Source organism: Mercenaria mercenaria, chromosome 15, assembly GCF_021730395.1.
Source record: "Mercenaria mercenaria strain notata chromosome 15, MADL_Memer_1, whole genome shotgun sequence".
Classification (NCBI taxonomy): Eukaryota; Metazoa; Mollusca; class Bivalvia; order Venerida; family Veneridae; genus Mercenaria; species Mercenaria mercenaria.
This window is the reverse complement of record NC_069375.1, coordinates 46,552,128-46,572,297: the sequence shown is the minus strand read 5'-3', so window position 1 is coordinate 46,572,297 and position 20,170 is coordinate 46,552,128. Positions and strand designations below refer to the sequence as shown.

The window sequence follows — 20,170 nt, the reverse complement described above, 5'->3', positions numbered from 1 at the left end:
ACAGTCATATTGATCCTAGAAATGGTTGCTAGGCACCATCCTCACACATATGAAATAATTAAATAAGAAACTGACATCTGTTATGGATTCTTGAATTAATTTTTTTCTGAGGAAATAGGCATTAAGTGATAAGTCATTTGAAATTTAATCAGTTGGCCAATTTCCTCTATTTAAAAATTTTGTGTTGACACATTTGATGTAGATAATGATCTGATCATTAATTATTTATAATAACAACAACAACAATTAACAACACCTTTTAATGTCTCTCACTTCCTATACTCAGTTTGGCCAAAGACGGACAGTTGTTTGTACATAGAAACATGTGTGCATGCATTAGCATTTGTGTGCTTCTTTTTTTTGTTTGGTTTATGAATGAAGGAAAAATATGGATGTGATATTAAATATAGGAGGTAATAGTTAAACAAAATGTGCATGTATTATTACACTGTTACACATTCTCAAAATTCAGTACTTAATCAAATATTGTTAAATGGATGTCTTACTAAAATTGAGCATAGAGCTTGAGAAGATAGTACCTCACAGATTTATAATTAAAATTATAGAAGTTTTAAAGAAAGTGTCATTTTCAAACATTTACACTTGTTAATTCTATATAGAAAGAAAATGACATTTATTTTAAAATAAACAACATTATTTTAAGCAATGATACTAAGGGCGATCTATTGACGAGATTGCATATGTTATCTGAATCTGTTCATGAAAAAACAAAGATTTTTTTTTATGCCATTTGAAATTAGGCATTCAAAATTAAACAATACCTAAGAACTCATTTTTTTTTCGCATTGAATAAAGATCAACTTCTGTTCTTTCACTGACTAATAGAGGTATTTTAAGATATGTTGAGGAAATTTATGTTCAGATATTTAAATACAATTCCCCTAAAACAAAAGATAGAAAAATTCAAGTTACAGTCAGTGTTTACAACAGGAAGTAGAAAGTAATTTTTGTATCAGTACCGAGTATTGTATGTTTGTATTTCAGAAATAAAATATTGAGATACTGAGAACATAATCGATTAAATTTTGAGATAATTTATTCATTGTAAGACTTGCTATCAGCAGGCTAGTGTATGTTATATGTACAGTTTAATCATTGAATTTCATGAGTATAAATTTTCATGGTTTTGCTTGGATCAGATTTGGTGAATTTCCCTTTAAATTAAACTGTAGCCTGCTGGTAGCAAGTAGTTTTGCCTTTGTGACCAGAGCGTACCAAAATCAGCCTGCACTGTTAGCTGTTTGTTCTGTAAATTTTCCGTGAACACCCCCACGATACTGCCCAGTTTGAATGATAGACCAGTCCATTTTAGAAATTTAGCAGGGTAAAGGTTAAAGATAATGCTTGTTCATTGGAATTTAAATTAACTGATTGATGCAAGCATGAATTTATGATTTTACAGTATTGGTTATTTCACCTAGTGTCTCAACTGTTTCAATATACAAACCTACATTAGTAGGGTAGTATTGATGTTTCACTTTTAAAGAGATCAATAAGGTCATCTGTCAAACCTGGCAGGCACAAGGTGTTCAAGCTATAGCAGTATTTTACAGTCTCCCAGCTGCTGGCAGGTGTTTCAAATGTCACTATGTAACTGGTATTGAATTTTGTGCTATAGAATACATACTAGATGAAGTATGGATTGAATTTGATATTTACAAAAAATATGTTACATATTTCTATGAATAGTCAGTTGTAAGTGGAAGAATGAAAAAGAAAGAAAAAAAAATACAAATGTACATACCGTAGTTTTAGAAATAAGTTTGAAGTATATATTGTAAAAAAAAGTTCTGAGCATAATTCATACAGAGTTTATTTTCAGTGTATACATATATTTTGGCTGGTGTTGCTCTTTATTTTGTATCACTATGTTAAAGGTGCACATCACATATATATGTCAGTTCCATTGAAATTTAGAATACATAATTAGTAGTATTTACACTATTTTGATAAAAAGTTATTATTATGTGATACAAAAAGTTACATGGATTACTTAAACATTTATAAAACACTATCCAGGCCTCGATCTTGACGGTAGCCCGGTAGCCCGAGGCTACCAGTTTTTCAGACGGACTACCGAATTTCCCAAGCTGGGTAGTCCGTCGGGCTACTAAGTTTTCAAACATGTTAATAATAAAAGCGTGAAATTTCACCGATTTATCTGATGCAGTGCTTTAGGGTATAGCGGATTTTAGGGTATAGAGGATAGATTGATAAATTTTATATTTAGACTTGAATTATTGTATAAATTTTCATATCATTCTTTTACTAGCATGCTAACAGACATTCTGACATACATTGTAAATATTTGCTTGTTGTGTTATTTTTCATATGTCATCAAATGTAAAATAAAGCTATCCCCTATAGACTAAATTGGTGTATATGTAAAAAACGTCTGTGAATGAAAAGTATTTGATAGAAATTTAAAAAGCTGAATGTTTTTGAAAAGAGAATACATCATTATTCTGATTTATATTAAAGAAATCTTGGAAAGTTCGTTAAGATGTTGATTTTAAACTAATAATGGAAAAATGACCAAAACTATCCTGTACACCCTAAATCAGCTCATATGTAAACAATAGCGTGGACAGAAAAAAACATATGGATTTCTATGAAAAGCTTAATGTTTTAAGAAGATTAGATGTTTTCTGTCTGATATACTGAATAAAAACTACTATTTTCATTTCTTTGAATTGGAATGCAGGAAAAATTAGTTAGCTATCCGCTATACCCTAAAGCACTGTGTTTCCTTTTTAATGACAACGATATTTTCGGTCCGCATAACACCGGTCGGCCATTTTTCCGAAATTTAAATTCCTTAATTTTCACAATAATTACAAAAAAGAACTTCATGAATCTGAAATGTACATCCTAAATACTAGCTTTCGTATATTTATGCATGAATTGATGACTTCAGATTTGCAATATATAAAGTAACTTTACAAAATTCAGAAATTACATCCCTAAAAATTACCTGGATTGACTGGAATTTACCCGCGAATTGTAAAGATATCAAAACGTCATGCCAGTAATTTTCCATTCCACGAGCACGTGCGACCTATCGTATCGCTGTTACTTAAATGTTTATCGACACGTACACAAAAAACGCTTGTAGTGCATTCATTTTTAGCTCACCTGTCACAAAGTGACAAGGTGAGCTTTTGTGATCGCGCGGCGTCCGTCGTCCGTCCGTGCGTGTGTGCGTGCGTCCGTCCGTCCGTAAACTTTTGCTTGTGACCACTCTAGAGGTCACATTTTTCATGGGATCTTTATGAAAGTTGGTCAGAATGTTCACCTTGATGATATCTAGATCAAGTTCGAAACTGGGTCACGTGCCATCAAAAACTAGGTCAGTAGGTCTAAAAATAGAAAAACCCTGTGACCTCTCTAGAGGCCATATATTTCACAAGATCTTCATGAAAATTGGTCAGAATGTTCACCTTGATGATATCTAGGTCAAGTTTTAAACTGGGTCACGTGGGGTCAAAAACTAGGTCAGTAGGTCTAAAAATAGAAAAACCTTGTGACCTCTCTAGAGGCCATATTTTTCATGAGATCTTCATGAATAGTGGTCAGAATGTTCACCTTGATGATATCTAGGTCAAGTTCGAAATTGGGTCACGTGGGGTCAAAAACTAGGTCATTAGGTCTAAAAATAGAAAAAACCTTGTGACCTCTCTAGAGGCCATATTTCTCAATGGATCTTCATGAAAATTGGTCAGAATGTTCAGCTTGAAAGATATCTAGGTCAAATTCGAATCTGGGTCACGTGGGGGTAAAAACTAGGTCAGTAGATCTAAAAATAGAAAAAAACCTTGTGACCTCTCTAGAGGCCATATTTTCATGAGATCTTCATGAATATTGGTCAGAATGTTTACCTTGATGATATCTAGGTCAAGTTCGATACTAGGTTATGTGGGATCAAAAACTAGGTCATAGGTCTAAAAATAGAAAAACCTTGTGACCTCTCTAGAGGCCATATTTCTCAATGGATCTTCATGAAAATTGGTGAGAATGTTCAGCTTGATGATATCTAGGTGAAGTCCGAAACTGGGTCACGTGCGGTCAAAAACTAGGTCAGTAGGTCTAAAAATAGAAAAACCTTGTGACCTCTCTAGAGGCCATATTTTTCAATGGATCTTCAGGAAAATTGGTCAGAATGTTCACCTTGATGATATCTAGATCATGTTCGAAACTGGGTCACGTGGGATTAAGAACTAGGACAGTAGATCTAAAAATAGAAAAACCTTGTGACCTCTCTAGAGGCCATATTTTTCATGAGATCTTCATGAATATTGGTCAGAATGTTCACCTTGATGATATCTAGATCAGGTTCGAAACTGGGTCACGTGGGGTCAAAAACTAGGTCAGTAGGTCTGAAAATAGAAAAACCTTGTGACCTCTCTAGAGGCCATATTTCTCAATGGATCTTCATGAAAACTGGTGAGAATGTTCAGCTTGATGATATCTAGGTCAGGTTTGTAACTGGGTCATGTGCGGTCAAAAACTAGGTCAGTAGGTCTAAAAATAGAAAAACCTTGTGACCTCTCTAGAGGCCATATTTTTCACGAGATCTTCATGAAAATTGGTGAGAATGTTCACCTTGATGATATCTAGGTCAAGTTTAAAAGTGGGTCACGTGCCTTCAAAAACTAGGTCATTAGGTCAAATAATAGAAAAACCTTGTGACCTCTCTAGAGGCCATATTTTTCAATGGATCTTCATGAAAATTGGTCAGAATTTTTTATCTTGATGATATCTAGGTCACATGTGCTCAAAAACTAGGTCACTATGTCAAATAATAGAAATAACGACGTCATACTCAGTTCAACACTGGGTCATGTGGGGATAGGTGAGCGATTCAGGACCATCATGGTCCTCTTGTTTAATATAATCTCTTCAAATTTTCAGCACCACTTTAGAAATAATACAGTTTGAATTCTATAACGATTTTAATACACGGGTACTAAACAGTGCCTGCGGTACTGACTGTGCCGACGAGGATTGAAGGCACCTCGCTTCCTGTACCGCAGGTACTTCGTCAATGTTTACAAAACGAGCGAGATCGGTGAGTGATTTTTGTCATTTTTGTCATTTTGTTACTGCATGGAGTATTTTTTCAAAAATCGGGGAATGTAGCGGGGTGTAGATGTATCTTATCTACATATCCATGCTAAAATTTGTGGCAAATGATCAATTTCCTAGAAACGTAAGGACAAATAAGTTGAGAATGAAACGTGATTTTTTCACATCAGTGACTGTTTAGACTCGATTTCTTTTCGCTGACTCAAACGATGTCGTCTCTGCCGTCGTAAATTGTATTTATAAATGACATGTGATCTGCTAAAACATAAAATGTGTCCAGAAAATTCCGAATTTGAACGTTATGCCACTTTTGGAAAAGTGCCGTAGGCATTTTGACGATGCCGCAGCCCCTTCGAGGTGCCACAGGCACTTTCAGAAAGTATCGAAAAATCACTCACCGATCTCGCTCGTTTTGTAATCATTGACGAAGTACCTGCGGTACAGGAAGCGAGGTGCCTTCAATCCTCGTCGGCACAGTCAGTACCGCAGGCACTGTTTAGTACCCGTGTAATAAGATGTCGACAGAAATGTAGGCAAAATTCTATAAAAACGATCAAAGTTTCATACAATTATTTGTAAAATTTCAAACAGCGCGATCTTAATTATTTATTTATTTCTAAAAATAAATAAATAATACATACTATGGTCATAAAATTCAGACTTTTGACAAGAAAGTACAAAAAACAGAATTAAAAAATCTTAAATAATGAAAAAGCGGCAGCAATTTAAATACATAGAGTAAAACGATTTTTGGCAAACAGATTTCTGCAAGTGCGGATGAATAGGTTACGGGACCTCGTGAACGTAAATAAAAACAATGATTGTTTTAAAATAAAGCAGTATGATGTCGCTGTGGTTTTTAATAAGTTTAATAAGTAAATGAATCTTTGTACATGTCTTTTTTGACTCGACACTGTCAGATAATCTTTTCAAACAATAATGTAAATTCCTTGAGGGCAAATAGGTCAAAGAGGTAGGATATCTACTATTATCGTTTGACACATTTACCTGTCAGTTTATACGGGATATTGCGCATCCGCTTTTAAAAAAATTAAAGAAGATACTTTTTTACTGATTTCTTCTCAGCAATTTAAAGAACCGAGGCTGTACGATCAGACAGTGATGTGTCACATGGCGCGAAAAGATGACGTAATGCCACGACAGTCCCCTTTGATCTCCACTTTAGATGCCATGATACCGACACACTTCTTTTAGCTCTTTGAGGGGGTTTTAATTGATGATGAAAACAAGGCCAACTACTTGTTTATCAACAGAATAATTACCGATAATTGTTAATGTTTTTTTTTCGCTTTAAACACGGGTGGGTTGATTATGATTATTGTGTCCACGTCTCCCCGGACTGTGATAATAGGCTACATTTACTTGATCATAATGCAAAAAAAAACAAAACAAATACCGACCTACCGGCCCTACTTTTTTTTGGCCATGCCACCAGAAACACAACATTTTTGGGGGGTTGGGGGAGGGGGGGCTAACCAGGCTGATCCATTATTGCAGTTAAATTTGAACAGCTACACTATATTTTAAAGGCCCTGGCTAAAAAAGTAAGTTTTAGAAGGGTAGTGCAAATTTGAACCCCACGCCTGGCATTTAACTAGATACTGGTATAGGTCTTACTTTTTGTCTACAGTTTTTCTCCCATAATTTCTGTCTGCTAGTTACTTGAATATTGTAACATGGTTATCCACTTACATTGGCTTAGCCTGCCCATGGATAGTGTGGGTAGGTTTGTTGCCTACCATTTAAATAACTGAATGTTGAATCAAGCATAAACTAAAATACATCATATTTATAAAAACAAAATGATTTCGGGCAATTAAAAATGTTTTCTGGCAAATGGTTTTCTTAACTTACTTGCCCGAAAGGACAATTGCTGAAAAAAAATTAAGGTGAAGACTGTAATATATTTTTCTCTTTTCCAAAACGGGACTACCAGAAACCTGGTCGGGCTACTTGATTTCACAAGTTGGTAGCTGGTTAAGATCGAGGCCTGCTATCCTTTTTCGTCTGTAAAATATCTTAAAAAGGTCGCAGAAATTTTAGTCACATACAAAACAGAGTTTTGAAAGCCTCCTGGTTTATTGTAACTCAGCACACAGAGAGCCAAGATTGCCGGTTGGTGAGTTTGGTCCCAGGGCTAAGCATATTGTTTTTAACACAAATGAATTGCTATAAAGGGTTAATAAAAATAATTTATGGGGTATAACTTATCTAAAGGATAAAATGTTGGTCTGAATCACATTTCTCTGTATTTCCCGCCATCCTGGGGAATACAAGTATTTCCCCCTTTATTGCCAACCCTGTCCTCCACCTCTAATTCATGTACATGTTCAATTTGTAGAGAAGTTGGCAGTTACAGGTTATTACTAGTACAGATTCCAGGATCTGGTTAACTTTATGGCTGCCATTGCATTGTTGCAAAGTGGCACTAAACTAAAAGCAAGCATACACAGATTTTATACTTCAGTATATACATGAGTTTTAGTTTTCTTTTCGCCACTTTAATTTCAAAGCATCTTGATGGAACACGATTGTTGTTTTCTAATCCAGTGTTAGAAGCTTGTTAGTGTTTGAGTTATTTTATATTTCTCTTGGAAATTCTTCAAAGCTTCAACAAACAGAAGTCCTATGACGAAAAGCTTTAGTGTTAATCATGCCATTGGTTTCATCACTGTTTGCCTAGCAGTTTACTTAAAAAGGCAGATATTTTTATGGTCCCGGCATCTACTGATGCGGGAGGCATATAGTGATTTCCTGTCCGTCCTTCCGTTCGTTCATCCGTCCATCCGTACGAGGTTAACCAGATGGGACCGTTTCCTCTAGCATCAATACCCCTTACTAGAATGACTTGATACTAATGCAGATGTAACCTGTGGCCATTCCTCATCTTCAAACATCACCTGACCTCTTTTTGACCTTGACCTCGTTTTGGACTTGGGTTGCTTTGTATCGACAAGGATGCCACCGGGGGCATCAAGCCTTTTTTTAACGCAGCTTTTTGTTACTTAAGTGGCACCAGTCTATATTTTGGCTTTTAAACAACACTCATAGGCGACTGAAAATCACGTGCCTGATGGGCAATATCTACGTCTGAAGAGTGCTGAATTTCCATACAAGGATAAGTTATTACACAGAAATTGCCGATTGTCCCAATGGGCGCACTTCCTTATATAGACTACTCTATCTCACATTTCAATCAAGAATTGCTAATTTGTGCATTTCAGAGGCAAGCATGGAGTTGACGGAGATAATGGACCTGGATTCACACTTACCTAACATGGATTTCATTAACGATTTTCAAAATGACTTACAGGTATGTCCTTGATTAAGCCATAACTTGTTGTTTCAGTTTGCTTTCATCGGATTATGAATAACAATGTGTTTATTAAGGCAATGACATCTAACTATGGAGGAAAGATCAAGAGAAGATAAACCAGGGAGACTGTTTGGTTTAATCGGTTAAATAAGTAAACTGGCTGACTACAAAATTAACATTGTCTTAAGGTTATTGTTCAAATCTTGATTGAAATTTATTTACAAATTTGAAAGTTTATAATTCATTCATTCTGATACAGTATGATTCTTATATTTTTCAGTTGCCACATACCACAGATGATAACTCATTTTTCCCATCAACTACACATGATGATCTCCTCAATGATTGGAGTGATAGTTCCGACAGTGGAGTCAGTGGTATGTAAAATCATAAACTTCTTTTTTGTGCTCATTACTGTAAAATCATTAATTTTCGTGGGGGACTAATTTTCATGGTTACATCAATCCACGAAATTAAGTCCCAATGAACAAATAAAATTCCCATTCATTTTATCTTCAAAAGATGAAATCCACAAATTCATATCCCTTCGAAATAGCCGTTTTGGTCAAAATCACGAAAATTTGTGCCCACGAAATTTAATGATTTCACAGTATATGCTAAGCAACAAAGTGTTTATACTGGGAGTCGTGGTCAGTCGGCTGCAGATAAAAGGAAAATATCTTTATATGAATTCTAATTAAACTTTCAATGTGTTCACCATGAAGTGTAGAATGTGAGTGACATTTTTTAGGGGGGATCAATAAGAAGGGTTAAGTGTGGAGCACCTGGAGACCCCATCCCCAAAAAGCTTGTGGAGCAAACTACTTTCAAAATTTTAAAATGATTCCAGATTCCAATGAAACTTCATGCATATGATCGATGTAAATGTGCATGACAAGGGGGTGCAGAGGTGGGCGAGGCACTCATGCCACAGCCACCAACCAACTAAAGGTATTTCTCCTTTGGAAACTTTGTACACATGGTCATCATCATGAAATTAAGATGTACTTAACGCCGTGACGATTTTCTTCTTTGGTGAACAAAGGTTGGAGGGTGCATCCATCACTGCACAAACTACTGCAACAGTTTTATTTTGTCTTGAGTACAAGACAGTATGTGTTATGGGGATGGGGGTGTCACCTTATCAAAAAAAAAATAGGTGTTTGTGGGTATCACTTACATTAAATGATTGCTCTAGTTTGAAATTTTTTTAATGTATCTCTTGCAGACATTTACATTTTGAAAGATTTTGTGTGGTTTAAACGTCATATTAATAGTTAACGTTTTTATCAAGTATTGATTAGTGGTAAAGATATCATGTAGGCCTGTGTTAAAAGCTAAAACTTCAATTTAAAAATTATTTACACTAATAACCTATGCTGGTCATATTATTATATATCTATATACTTAGTAGAAAGCAGGAAGAGCATTATGTTAATTGTGACTATTAAAATTTGTAAGTAGTTAACAGAGAAGGAAAATATTTATTTGAAAAGATATTAATAATATTATCTTTTCAAAAAGATCTATTTACATGTACAGTGATGATGTACATGTACTACATGTATATTATATTTACACGTCATATAACAGTCCAGTATGTTGAAACATATATATGAGAAAAAGAATATTGCCATTGTTTTGGTTGTCAACTGCCAGTGACACTAAGGCTATTAAACATTGGTTATTATTTCTCGAATTTCTAAATATGTTTTAAGATATATAAATTTAGTCTTTTAAAAGTTGGTTTGAGCGCTGCTGTGTGAAAACCAGCATTAGGGCTTTGCCACTTGTTTGGATCCAGATCAGCCTGCACTTCCTTGTTGTTTGCTTATCAGATGTTTACAAGTTCTGAAATTGATCAGTGAACATTATGGATGTAGGGATAAGTAAACTGTATAGATGTGCACAGATCTGAACTATTGCTGGTTTCAAAGCCCAGTTGTTATTTTTTTATTTTTCCTGTTTTTGCACACGCTTATTTGTAAAATAGATTTTTTGAAACAGAGGGCTATTTTTTTCCTTCTATGTTGTTCGCAGTTGTGTGCATATGTAAATGAGAACCATATTGTCCTGTCTTGTTCACAGGCTTGTTAAACGCACAGTCTCCAGATGAGATTATCAAGCAAGAACCTTTATCTCCGTCATTATCACACCATTCTGACAGCTGTGACAGCGGCATTTCACAGGTAAATGTACATTTAATGTGTTTGTTTCACATCATTGCTTCCATAACTACTGATGATCTTTAAAATTCAGTTGTATCGCTTGAAAAAACAGATTTTATTTTGCTTTGTTTAATTGCATTGAAAGCTGATGTCCTAATTATGATGAAGTTTGAATTTTACACTGGCACAGTTATAAAGTGTTGGTGGAATAGGAAAAATGTGTATAGTTTCCAGAGACTTGCAATTTTAGGAAGTGCAAAATTGTGACAAATTGTATAATGGTTAACTTTACAATTACTGCTGCTATTTTCCGTAACAATCTTTGCTTGACTCAAGTTGTTTCTTGAAGAAAATATATGATAAAAATTTGTAGAAGACTAAAAATTGTATAATTGTATATCTAGATTTAAATGCATTCAGTTTTCATTCAATGGAAAATGTAGCTCTAATTGCAAATAAAAATGGAATCTTACAAATTAAATGTTCTGATGTTTGCAAGAAGTGGAAACAAGTTTTATCTTTAGCCTGCTGTCGGCAAGTGACTGTCTTTGCAACCAGTGCAGACGAAGATCAGCCTGCGTATCCGTGATGTAAGTGGGAAAGAAGTCATATGAAAGAATTTGACGTAAGGAAAACATTTTCATGAGTAAAAAGAAAATGGTGCTCTTATTTTCTTTTTCAGGTTGTGGACACATACCCCATCAACTACACACTAGAATCACCACCCAGTACCCCAGCTAATATATCATCGCCTGTTTCACCCATAGATCTTACAGCATTACCTGCTAAATACGAAAATGTCTCATCACCTACATCAAGTTACATCACAAACACAAATGGGTAAGTAATGATGCTGTTACATTTTCAGGGTCTGCATGTAACCATTCTAGTGGCATCTGTAGTACTAGAAGTTATTATGGACACTGACATCAAAAGGCTCCTTACATGCTGTGGGTTCAAAACCTTGCTCGGGGTGTAGAATATTTTCATTTGAGGGAGCTATCCAGCTGGCTCACAGAAGGTTGGTGGTTTTACACTGGTGTCCGGTATTGTCAGACATAAATCTCCGCAGTCCAAAGCTGGAAGGTCGCCATAAGACCTATAATTGTGATGGTGTGAAATTAAACCCTACAAAAAACAATATTCTCGGACTAAAAATTTTAATATTGTGAGATTGTTTAAAACAGTATCTTGGTTTTGACTGAAAGGGCTATTTTTAGGGGACATAAATTTGTGAATTCTACATTTTTTGTAGAAAAAAGAATCAGAAATTTAGCAAAGAAATGCATGTGTAGATGCTTTTTTCCAGAAAAACTGTCAGGAATTTTAAAGTTCTGAAGCAAATGAATTATTAAGCACTTTTCAGTCTGTTGGTGAACACTGGCTTGGCATTTTAAGAACACAGAAATTTAAGTTTTATTATATCTACTTTAAGTTTATTATTGTATTTACTATGATTGATCCATTTAATTGAACAAGAATTGTTTGTTTTCATATGAATTTCATTGATAAGAAATCTGTTGCACATGTTCAGTCTGTGGCCATGACAGATAAGTAACTTCAGCAAGTGATCGATAGCAGCACATGTTTATCATCTTGCAGTTACTTTATATATGGCATACAGTCTGCAGTTTATATATTACGGTATACAGTCTGCAGTTTATATATTACGGTGTACAGTCTGCAGTTTATATATTACGGTATACAGTCTGCGTTTTGTCGATTATGTGGTTTACAGCCTGCAGTTTTTATTAGCTCACCTGTCACAAAGTGACAAGGTGAGCTATTGTGACCACTTGATGTCCGTCGTCTGTCAACAATTTCTAAAAAAATCTTCTTTCTTGAAAACCACTGGGCAGAATTACACCAAACTTCACAGGAATGATCCTTAGGTGGCCCCCTTTCAAAATTGTTCAAAGAATTGAATTCCATGCAGAACTCTGGTTGCCATGGCAACCGAAAGGAAAAACTTTAAAAATCTTCTTCTCAAAAACCAGAAGCCCTAGAGCTTAGATATTTGGTGTGAAGCATTGCCTAGTGGACCTCTACCAAATTTGTTCAAATCATGACCCTGGGGTCAAAATTGACCCGGCCACAGGGGTCACTTGATTTTACATAGGAAAATCTTAAAAAATCTTCTTCTCAAAAACCAAAAGCCCTAGAGCTTAGATATTTGACATGTAGCATTGCCTAGTGGACCTCTACAATTTTTTTTCAAATCATGACCCCCGGGGTCAAAATTGACACGGCCCCAGGGTTCACCTGATTTTACATAGGAAAATCTTCAAAAATTTTCTTAAAATAAACCAGAAGGCCTAGAGCTTAGATATTTGACATGTAGCATTGCCTAGTGGACCTCTACAAAATTTATTTAAATCATGACCCCGGGGGCAAAATTGACCCCGCCCCAGGGGTCACTTGATTTTACATAGGAAAATCATCAAAAATTTTCTTAAAATAAACCAGAAGGCCTAGATCTTAGATATTTGATATGTAGCATTGCCTAATAGACTTCTACAAACTTTGTTCAGATCATGACCCCCGGGGTAAAATTGGCCCCACCCCAGGGTTACTTGATTGTACATCAGAAAATCTTCCAAAAAATTTCTAAAAATCATCAGTTTGACATTTGAAACATGTAGCTCATATTACTCAGGTGAGCGATCCAGGGTCATCTTGACCCTCTTGTATTGCTTTAGGTGTATCTTTTATAAATGGTATACAGTCTGTCATTTATATGTGTTGTTCACAATATAGTCTGTGTGTATATACATATGTAGTCTTATCGTATGTTATTTTGTATTTTATGAAAGGTATACAGTCTTCTTATACAGTATCTTGTAGTTTTAAGTATTTTTATACAGGCTTGTACATTATTTTACAGTTTATGTTTCATATTACACAATTTTGACTGTATGTCCAAGGATGAAACTATATGAAATAGAAATATTGTCCAGTGTTCGGCAAAAAAACACCCTGAAAAAAACTCCTCTAAAACGCCTTTCATCCTATTTAGATGTAAAAAATAACCGTACTTACTGTTAATACTTGGATTGATGAATATATCGGTTTCTTTTTCTTTCCTTTCAGTATCACTATATCAACAGAAGGGCCCAGTGTAAATATAGACACAATTTTAAACTCCCAGATTCCAATCCAGCCTAGACCGGAGAAGGGAGAACAGGGCAGTCCAGCAAAAACTACAACACTACCTCAAGGTTTGAACAGCTATATTGTATATAAGTTGTGAGAATTTAATAATTTCTCCCCTTCAAAGTATGGAGAAAGTATAATATATTAAATAAGCAGTTATTTGTAGGCTTTAAAGTTTTTTCTTTCTTTGGTTCAAAAGCCAAGCTTGAAGTTAAAGACTAAGATTGTGATTGTAATCAATTTCTGTTCTAATAATTAAAGGTATACTTGTAGTGGTAGTTTGAGTTATGCCCAATCAAAATCTTTCTAAAGTTCTTTTGAGTTACAAAAAATGGTATTAAACCTGAACAATGGGAACAAAGTTTCAAATATAAAAAAAAAAACGACTGGAAACTATGTACTTAAATAATTGTGCAATCTGGTGAAAATTGGCATAAAAATTTGGTATTGTATTAAACATGGTATTGTATTTAAACAGGATCTCAGCAAAAGTCTCTAGTCCTTACTGCGGAAGAGTTCCAGCGTCTCACAAGCCAGGGGGTACTGAGATTCAACCCTCCAAAACAGGAGAGCATTCTAAAACCACAGGTGCTACCTACAACAACGGTGGCAAAGATTTCTGTACCACAAAGCATTCCTATCTGCTCTACAAACAACTATGTTTGTGATGAGAAAGGAGTAAGTATTATACAGTAATTAGGTACATGAACAGTTTATCCACAGGGACCTTAGAATAACTTATTATTATACACATAATCTGTCAATCCATACAGGCTTATCATGGTCTGCACTGTTCACTATTCAGTCAGTAAATTTTTACTGAATGCCCCTTTGAATAATAAGTGGTGCTGCCCAAATTGAATGATAGACCAGTCCATTTTAGAAATTTGGCAAGTTTATGGCTAAAGCGGCTATTAGTGTACGTAAATTTTATTCAACATTTTCTTGCAGAATAAAGCATTAAAAAGGCAACAACGAATGATCAAGAATAGAGAATCAGCAAGTCTGTCTCGTAAAAGGAAGAAAGAGGTATGTGATTTTTAGCTCGACTATTCATAGAATAGTAGAGCTATTGGACTGCCATGCGTCAGGCGCGGTCTGGTCGCGTCGGTGTCCGCGTCAGATTTGGTTTAATTTTTGTATGTAAGCTGTATTCACAACCATTGTAGGGAATGGATGAAACTCACACATATCACTGTGATAACTGCTTACTTCTAAGTTAATAACTTGTTTTTCTTTCAAATATGCCTTTTGATTAGAATTTGGTTAGTTTGTAATGTAAGCGGAACAGTACCCTTGTGGATGATTTGAAATTCACACTTTTTACTGTGAAAACGACTCATTGCACAGGTTCATACTATTTGCTGTTTTACATAATTATGCCTTTTTCGACTTAGATTTTTGGTCTAGTTTGTATGTAGCTGTATCCGTTCCAATGGATGGATTGAACTTCACACTCTGTTCGACGTCATGATTGCATCAAGCAGGTCTATTATTTGCTTTTTTCAAATTACCCTTTCATAACATATTGGTAATTTTTGTTGTACTGTATCGTATACTAATGGAAGGATTGAACTCACCATTTCACTGTCATGATATGACTGCAGTGCAAAGTTCATACCATTTGACCTTTACAAATTATGACCCTTTCATAGGTTTTTGGTAAATTCTTATTTGTAAGCGGTATCTCAGTACCACTAAGGGATGGTGAACTTCAACAGTGTCTGTCATGACTGATAAGCACTTGCAGGTTCTAACCTTTTACTTTTTACTAATATGCTCCTTTTGTCGATTATTCATTCAACGACAGGCTGTTATATTTTCGAGCGTTGCGTCTCGACACTCTTGTTTATTTTGGTATTAACTAGTTAATGTTCTACATTGATAGATCAATTGAGGAAAGTCTAGCATAGTTCTGAGCTTTCTATTAAAATAGTGATTAGCCTTCAGTTGAAAGAGGATGATGTACTAGCGAAACAGACTTGTGTTAAAGTTCATTTTCCGGCTTACTGATGATGGAGATATATGTTGTCGTGTCGTCATGTCGCATACAAGGTAACCAAATGTGCAGTTTATTAGCATAACCCTATGAGACGTATATTCAGAGTACGTGACCATCCCATCTCGACACACTGACCTCAGTTCTTGAATTGACTTGTTGGATTAGTGCTGTATGCAATGTGCACCGGATCAACTATTAACGCAGCTATGTCTGTACATCTTTTTGCCAATATTCAGTGAATCTATTTCTCTTGAGTTCTACTTCTGGTATACTTTTGATCCTTGTTATATGTCATCATTAGAGAGGTGCAGAATTCAAGAATGCAGATACGAGAATTGCTGTGAAAGAAATGTCAGAATACTACTGAGTATGTCTGATTTATTGTTGATATATGAGAGAAAGCTGGGTCACAGTAGGTTATAGAGCGTGAGTCCAGTCTCAAGTGCAAAATCTAGTTCAGAGTAAATGTCACAAATCAGTTTTTCTGAGCGCAAAACCCTAAATTGACTAATAGCAAGTTTTCGATTTTAAGACTAGTCTCCAAACTCACTTTTGACAAACATGGAACTTGATTGGATATTTCTAAGTGCAGCGCGTAAAATGACCAAATGGCAACATCATGTTTTGAGATTGGCCACAATTCTCAAAACATAGCTTTATAACTTAAGATATGTTTCATATATGTTGAAAATCAAGTTGCATCATGGTTAAAGAATTTGTATATAGTACAGTCTATATACAGTGGTTGTAAGATATATTAATATAGCCTTTTTTTGCTCAAAGCTTTTCTTCTGATTTAGTTTGTTTTAGTGTCATGTAATGTTTTCATATGAAAATTAAGTGTGTTAAGTTTGAATGCAAAACTTACTATGAAAGCACAATTGATAAAAATTTAGTCAATTTATTTTCAATCAATGGTAACCTTTGTCAAAGTTTGTATTCTGAAAATCTGAGAATTTGCTTTCGTTGAAGTCTTGTGCATATAATTTCATTTCAAAATTTAATGCACAGTGCTTTCTTTCCTGAAATGAAAGTTTAAAATTTAGTTGGATATTTTCAATTGCAGAATGAAAGTTTAAAGAAAACATTCGCACTGGCACCTGCAGTAAAGAAGACTATTGTTCTGGGTTTGTTTGTGATGCTGAGTCTTAACCTTGGGTCATGGAGGTTTGTAGGATAACAGATACAGATATTTTACCTAAACTGAACAATTCTGTAAAGTACTTTGTCTGCACAATCTCTTTTAAAAGAAAAGGTAGTACTTGACTTCCTTGCCTAGTGTCATACATGTAGCTGTGAAAGGCACATTTTGATTTTCAGTGGTCAATGTCTAAGATGTGGCAGTTATAGGAATGTTAATGAGAATTAATCTTTTTGAATTTGGCTGAACATTAAGCAGTTTTCTAATTATTAATATAATGTTTCTTTAAATTTATAAATGTAATATGTTGTTCTGGAGGTTTCAGCTCAATAAATTATATTCTTGTTTATGTATAGACTATGTTTGTCGAGTTTATTATTAAGGAAAATTCACAAATTACGTAAAAGATAAAAAAATAATATAGAAAAACAATATAACATTATATTTAAATTTAAATAATACTAATTTATACCTCTTTTTTCAGCAATTTGATGTTGATGGACCGAAAAGTTGACCTTACAGACAAATTTAGCCCTCCGTTGGTTCACAGGGGCAGACAACTCATGGCAGTGTCAGAGGAACAGGAACGAATGAGGTCATTAAATCTTGACACTGTCAATAAGTTACATGACCTCATTATTGAGTACGGAGGTACCACTGGGGATAAATTCAATACAACGGATGTTCCCCCAATGTGTCCAACATATTTCAATAGGACGGAATCCATGAGGTAAGAAAATTGCACAGAATCATTCCATGCAGTATTTCAAATCTGGAAAAGGAATTTATTGCACATCTCTAAAGTACAAAATCTGTCATATATATTACACATACGGTTCAAGAATACAAGAATTTTTCAGGAAAAAAAGATGTCTCGGCATTGTTTGTTTATTTTTATACGTAATCTATGTAAGTGCAATTGTGGTGATAGCTTCCATTTTATTTGAACTACTCTTTAGTCCACTCACTGAAATAACCAGTACTGGTGTTATGAGAAGGTGTGGTTATGACCTCAGTGGGACTTTAACCATCAAACCCTGGGTTGAGCAGCCAGCACCTTAACAGCTAGATGACCGTTCCCCTTGGCATTGTTAGAAGGATAAAAATATTTTTTCATTGTAAATAGAAATGATGTCAGAAAAAGAAAAACTTTGACTCGAGATTTATTATCTTACAGATTAGCTGAGCAGCTAGCAGGATGGATGTACCGTCATGAGGAGAAGAAAAAGGTTGTGAAGAAACAGAACAGGCGACGCAAAGATAAACAGCTGCGACCTATCTCAACATTAAGTCGAGCTATGAGAGGGGAAATGAATGTTATGGATAGAAAATATCAGAGGTGAGGTGAAAACTGTAACTTCCCGTGTAAGAGGTTATAGACCTGTTTGTTTGAGTTATTGATCTAAGTCATTTATAAAGCTGCTTTCTTACTGAATGCCTCCTTTTTGTAACAAGGGCAGTTGTTAAACGAAATAAACTAAAATACTTCCCTTAAATTGACCTCGAATGGTATGAAAGATATTACTGTAAAAGTAGAGATTTCCACAGGAGTTTTATTTTCAAGGCGACTGAACTTGCGATCATATTCTTTGTGTAAATCCTGCCTTAGATTGTAATTTAAATCAAGAAAAGCTTGTAATTACAACAGATAATATTTAAATGGCCATATTTACACAAATGAAATATGTTTTGTGTTTTAGCACCGTAAGACAAATAAAACATTTTATGATTTACTTCTATAGTATATTACTTTGAGAAACAGGCTTTAATTCATCCTTAAACATTTTGTTAGGAGTTTGATCCAAAGACAACAACTCCTCTTTGCAACAGGCAGGCAGAAACTGTAATTTGCCTGATGCAGCATACTGAGCATAATCTCTGTTTGCACTTTGGTCACATGACGGGGGCTCCATGGCCAAGTAGCTAAAGTCACTGATTTCAAATCACTAGCCCCTCACTGCTGTGGGTTCGGAACCTTGCTTGGGGTGTAGAATTCTTTGATGTGAGGAAGCGATCCAGGTTGCATACAAAAGGTTGGCAGTTCTGCCTGGGTGCCCTCTTGAGCCTTAGATGATGCCCTGACAGGCACATAGGGTCATCCTCCTCCAGCAAAAGCTGGGAAGTGGCGATATGCCCTATTATTATGTAGGTTCGTCATTAACCCTAAAAGGAGTCATAAAGCCATGAAGCATAAAGGAAATTTGACCCTTACCCTGCTGAATTTCTATAATGAACTTGACCATCTTTCAGTTTGGACAGTACCATTAACTGTTAGCAGGCTAAGGGTTAATGATGTTGTTAAATTGTATCACTGGAAGTACTTGAGTGTTAAATGTTTGAACATTTCAGAATGGATCCCAGATATGGGCTTCAGCTGTATGAGGGAGCAGACACAGGGCGAGATTTCCTCAAAGCTTTACATCGAAGAAACGATACTTTCTATGTTCTGTCATTTGACGAGGTAAGTACTGTTGTTTTTGTATGAATGATGCCTTTCTTTATATATTTTATGTCCATTTAAATTAATAGCCATGCTAATATTAAGTTATTATTGCTTGTAAAAAATATATATAAAAACTTTATGGTTTCTAGACAACCACCTCCCCCCCCCCCCCCCCCCCAAAAAACAAAAAAAAAACCTTCCTCGCTTGGCGCTCAACATTAAGACGGTAATGCTAGGACTGGTCAGCCCGATGTATGTCAGTATAATGTGACTGGGTGGGATATCATGCCACATGTCTATGGCGTGATATTCCAGTGAGGCAACACTATAATGTTGGGCATTGTGCACACTGCTACAAGTAGACACCATCGTTTATATGACTGAAAAAATTGTTGGAAAAGACATTAAACAGAGAGATTTTGAGGTCATGTCAAACAAACAAAATTTAAATGTTCTTTTCATTTCATGTTTTGACTAAATTTACCCATTTTATAGTTTCTTATGAATGAAAAATATATCTGATATTTTTCGCTGTGAAAATACAGATATGTTCAATGAAAACAGTCACAAATTACTGATGTTAAGTTGAATCGAAAATAAAAAATATTTGATCCATACTTCCAAACTCGTGTGTATTTAGCAGCACTTGTAATCCTTTCAGGACTACTATCTTGTACCGGCAGTACATCATAACAAGACTTCACGACCCAGGATGTCACTGGTGATGCCTGCTGTAGCTCTTAATGGTAAGTAAAAGTCGGGCTTTAAAAAATATTTTTTATAAATGAAATAACCAAGTTAGATACGGTAAGTCTTGACC

General features: G+C 35.2%; 1 protein-coding gene across 1 annotated transcript in view; it reads left to right on the top strand.

Annotated features, from left to right (window-relative positions):
• LOC123552618 (cyclic AMP-dependent transcription factor ATF-6 alpha-like) overlaps window positions 1-20,170 on the top strand; it is a 69,518-nt gene that overhangs the window by 43,713 nt on the left and 5,635 nt on the right. Inside the window, exons 2-13 of the mRNA XM_053524226.1 lie at window positions 8,352-8,440; window positions 8,724-8,820; window positions 10,532-10,632; window positions 11,294-11,451; window positions 13,702-13,829; window positions 14,243-14,442; window positions 14,716-14,793; window positions 16,833-16,933; window positions 17,392-17,637; window positions 18,085-18,246; window positions 19,257-19,368; window positions 20,012-20,096. Coding sequence (XP_053380201.1) covers window positions 8,352-8,440; window positions 8,724-8,820; window positions 10,532-10,632; window positions 11,294-11,451; window positions 13,702-13,829; window positions 14,243-14,442; window positions 14,716-14,793; window positions 16,833-16,933; window positions 17,392-17,637; window positions 18,085-18,246; window positions 19,257-19,368; window positions 20,012-20,096 — 1,557 coding nt within the window. The remainder of the gene's footprint in view (window positions 1-8,351; window positions 8,441-8,723; window positions 8,821-10,531; window positions 10,633-11,293; window positions 11,452-13,701; window positions 13,830-14,242; window positions 14,443-14,715; window positions 14,794-16,832; window positions 16,934-17,391; window positions 17,638-18,084; window positions 18,247-19,256; window positions 19,369-20,011; window positions 20,097-20,170) is intronic.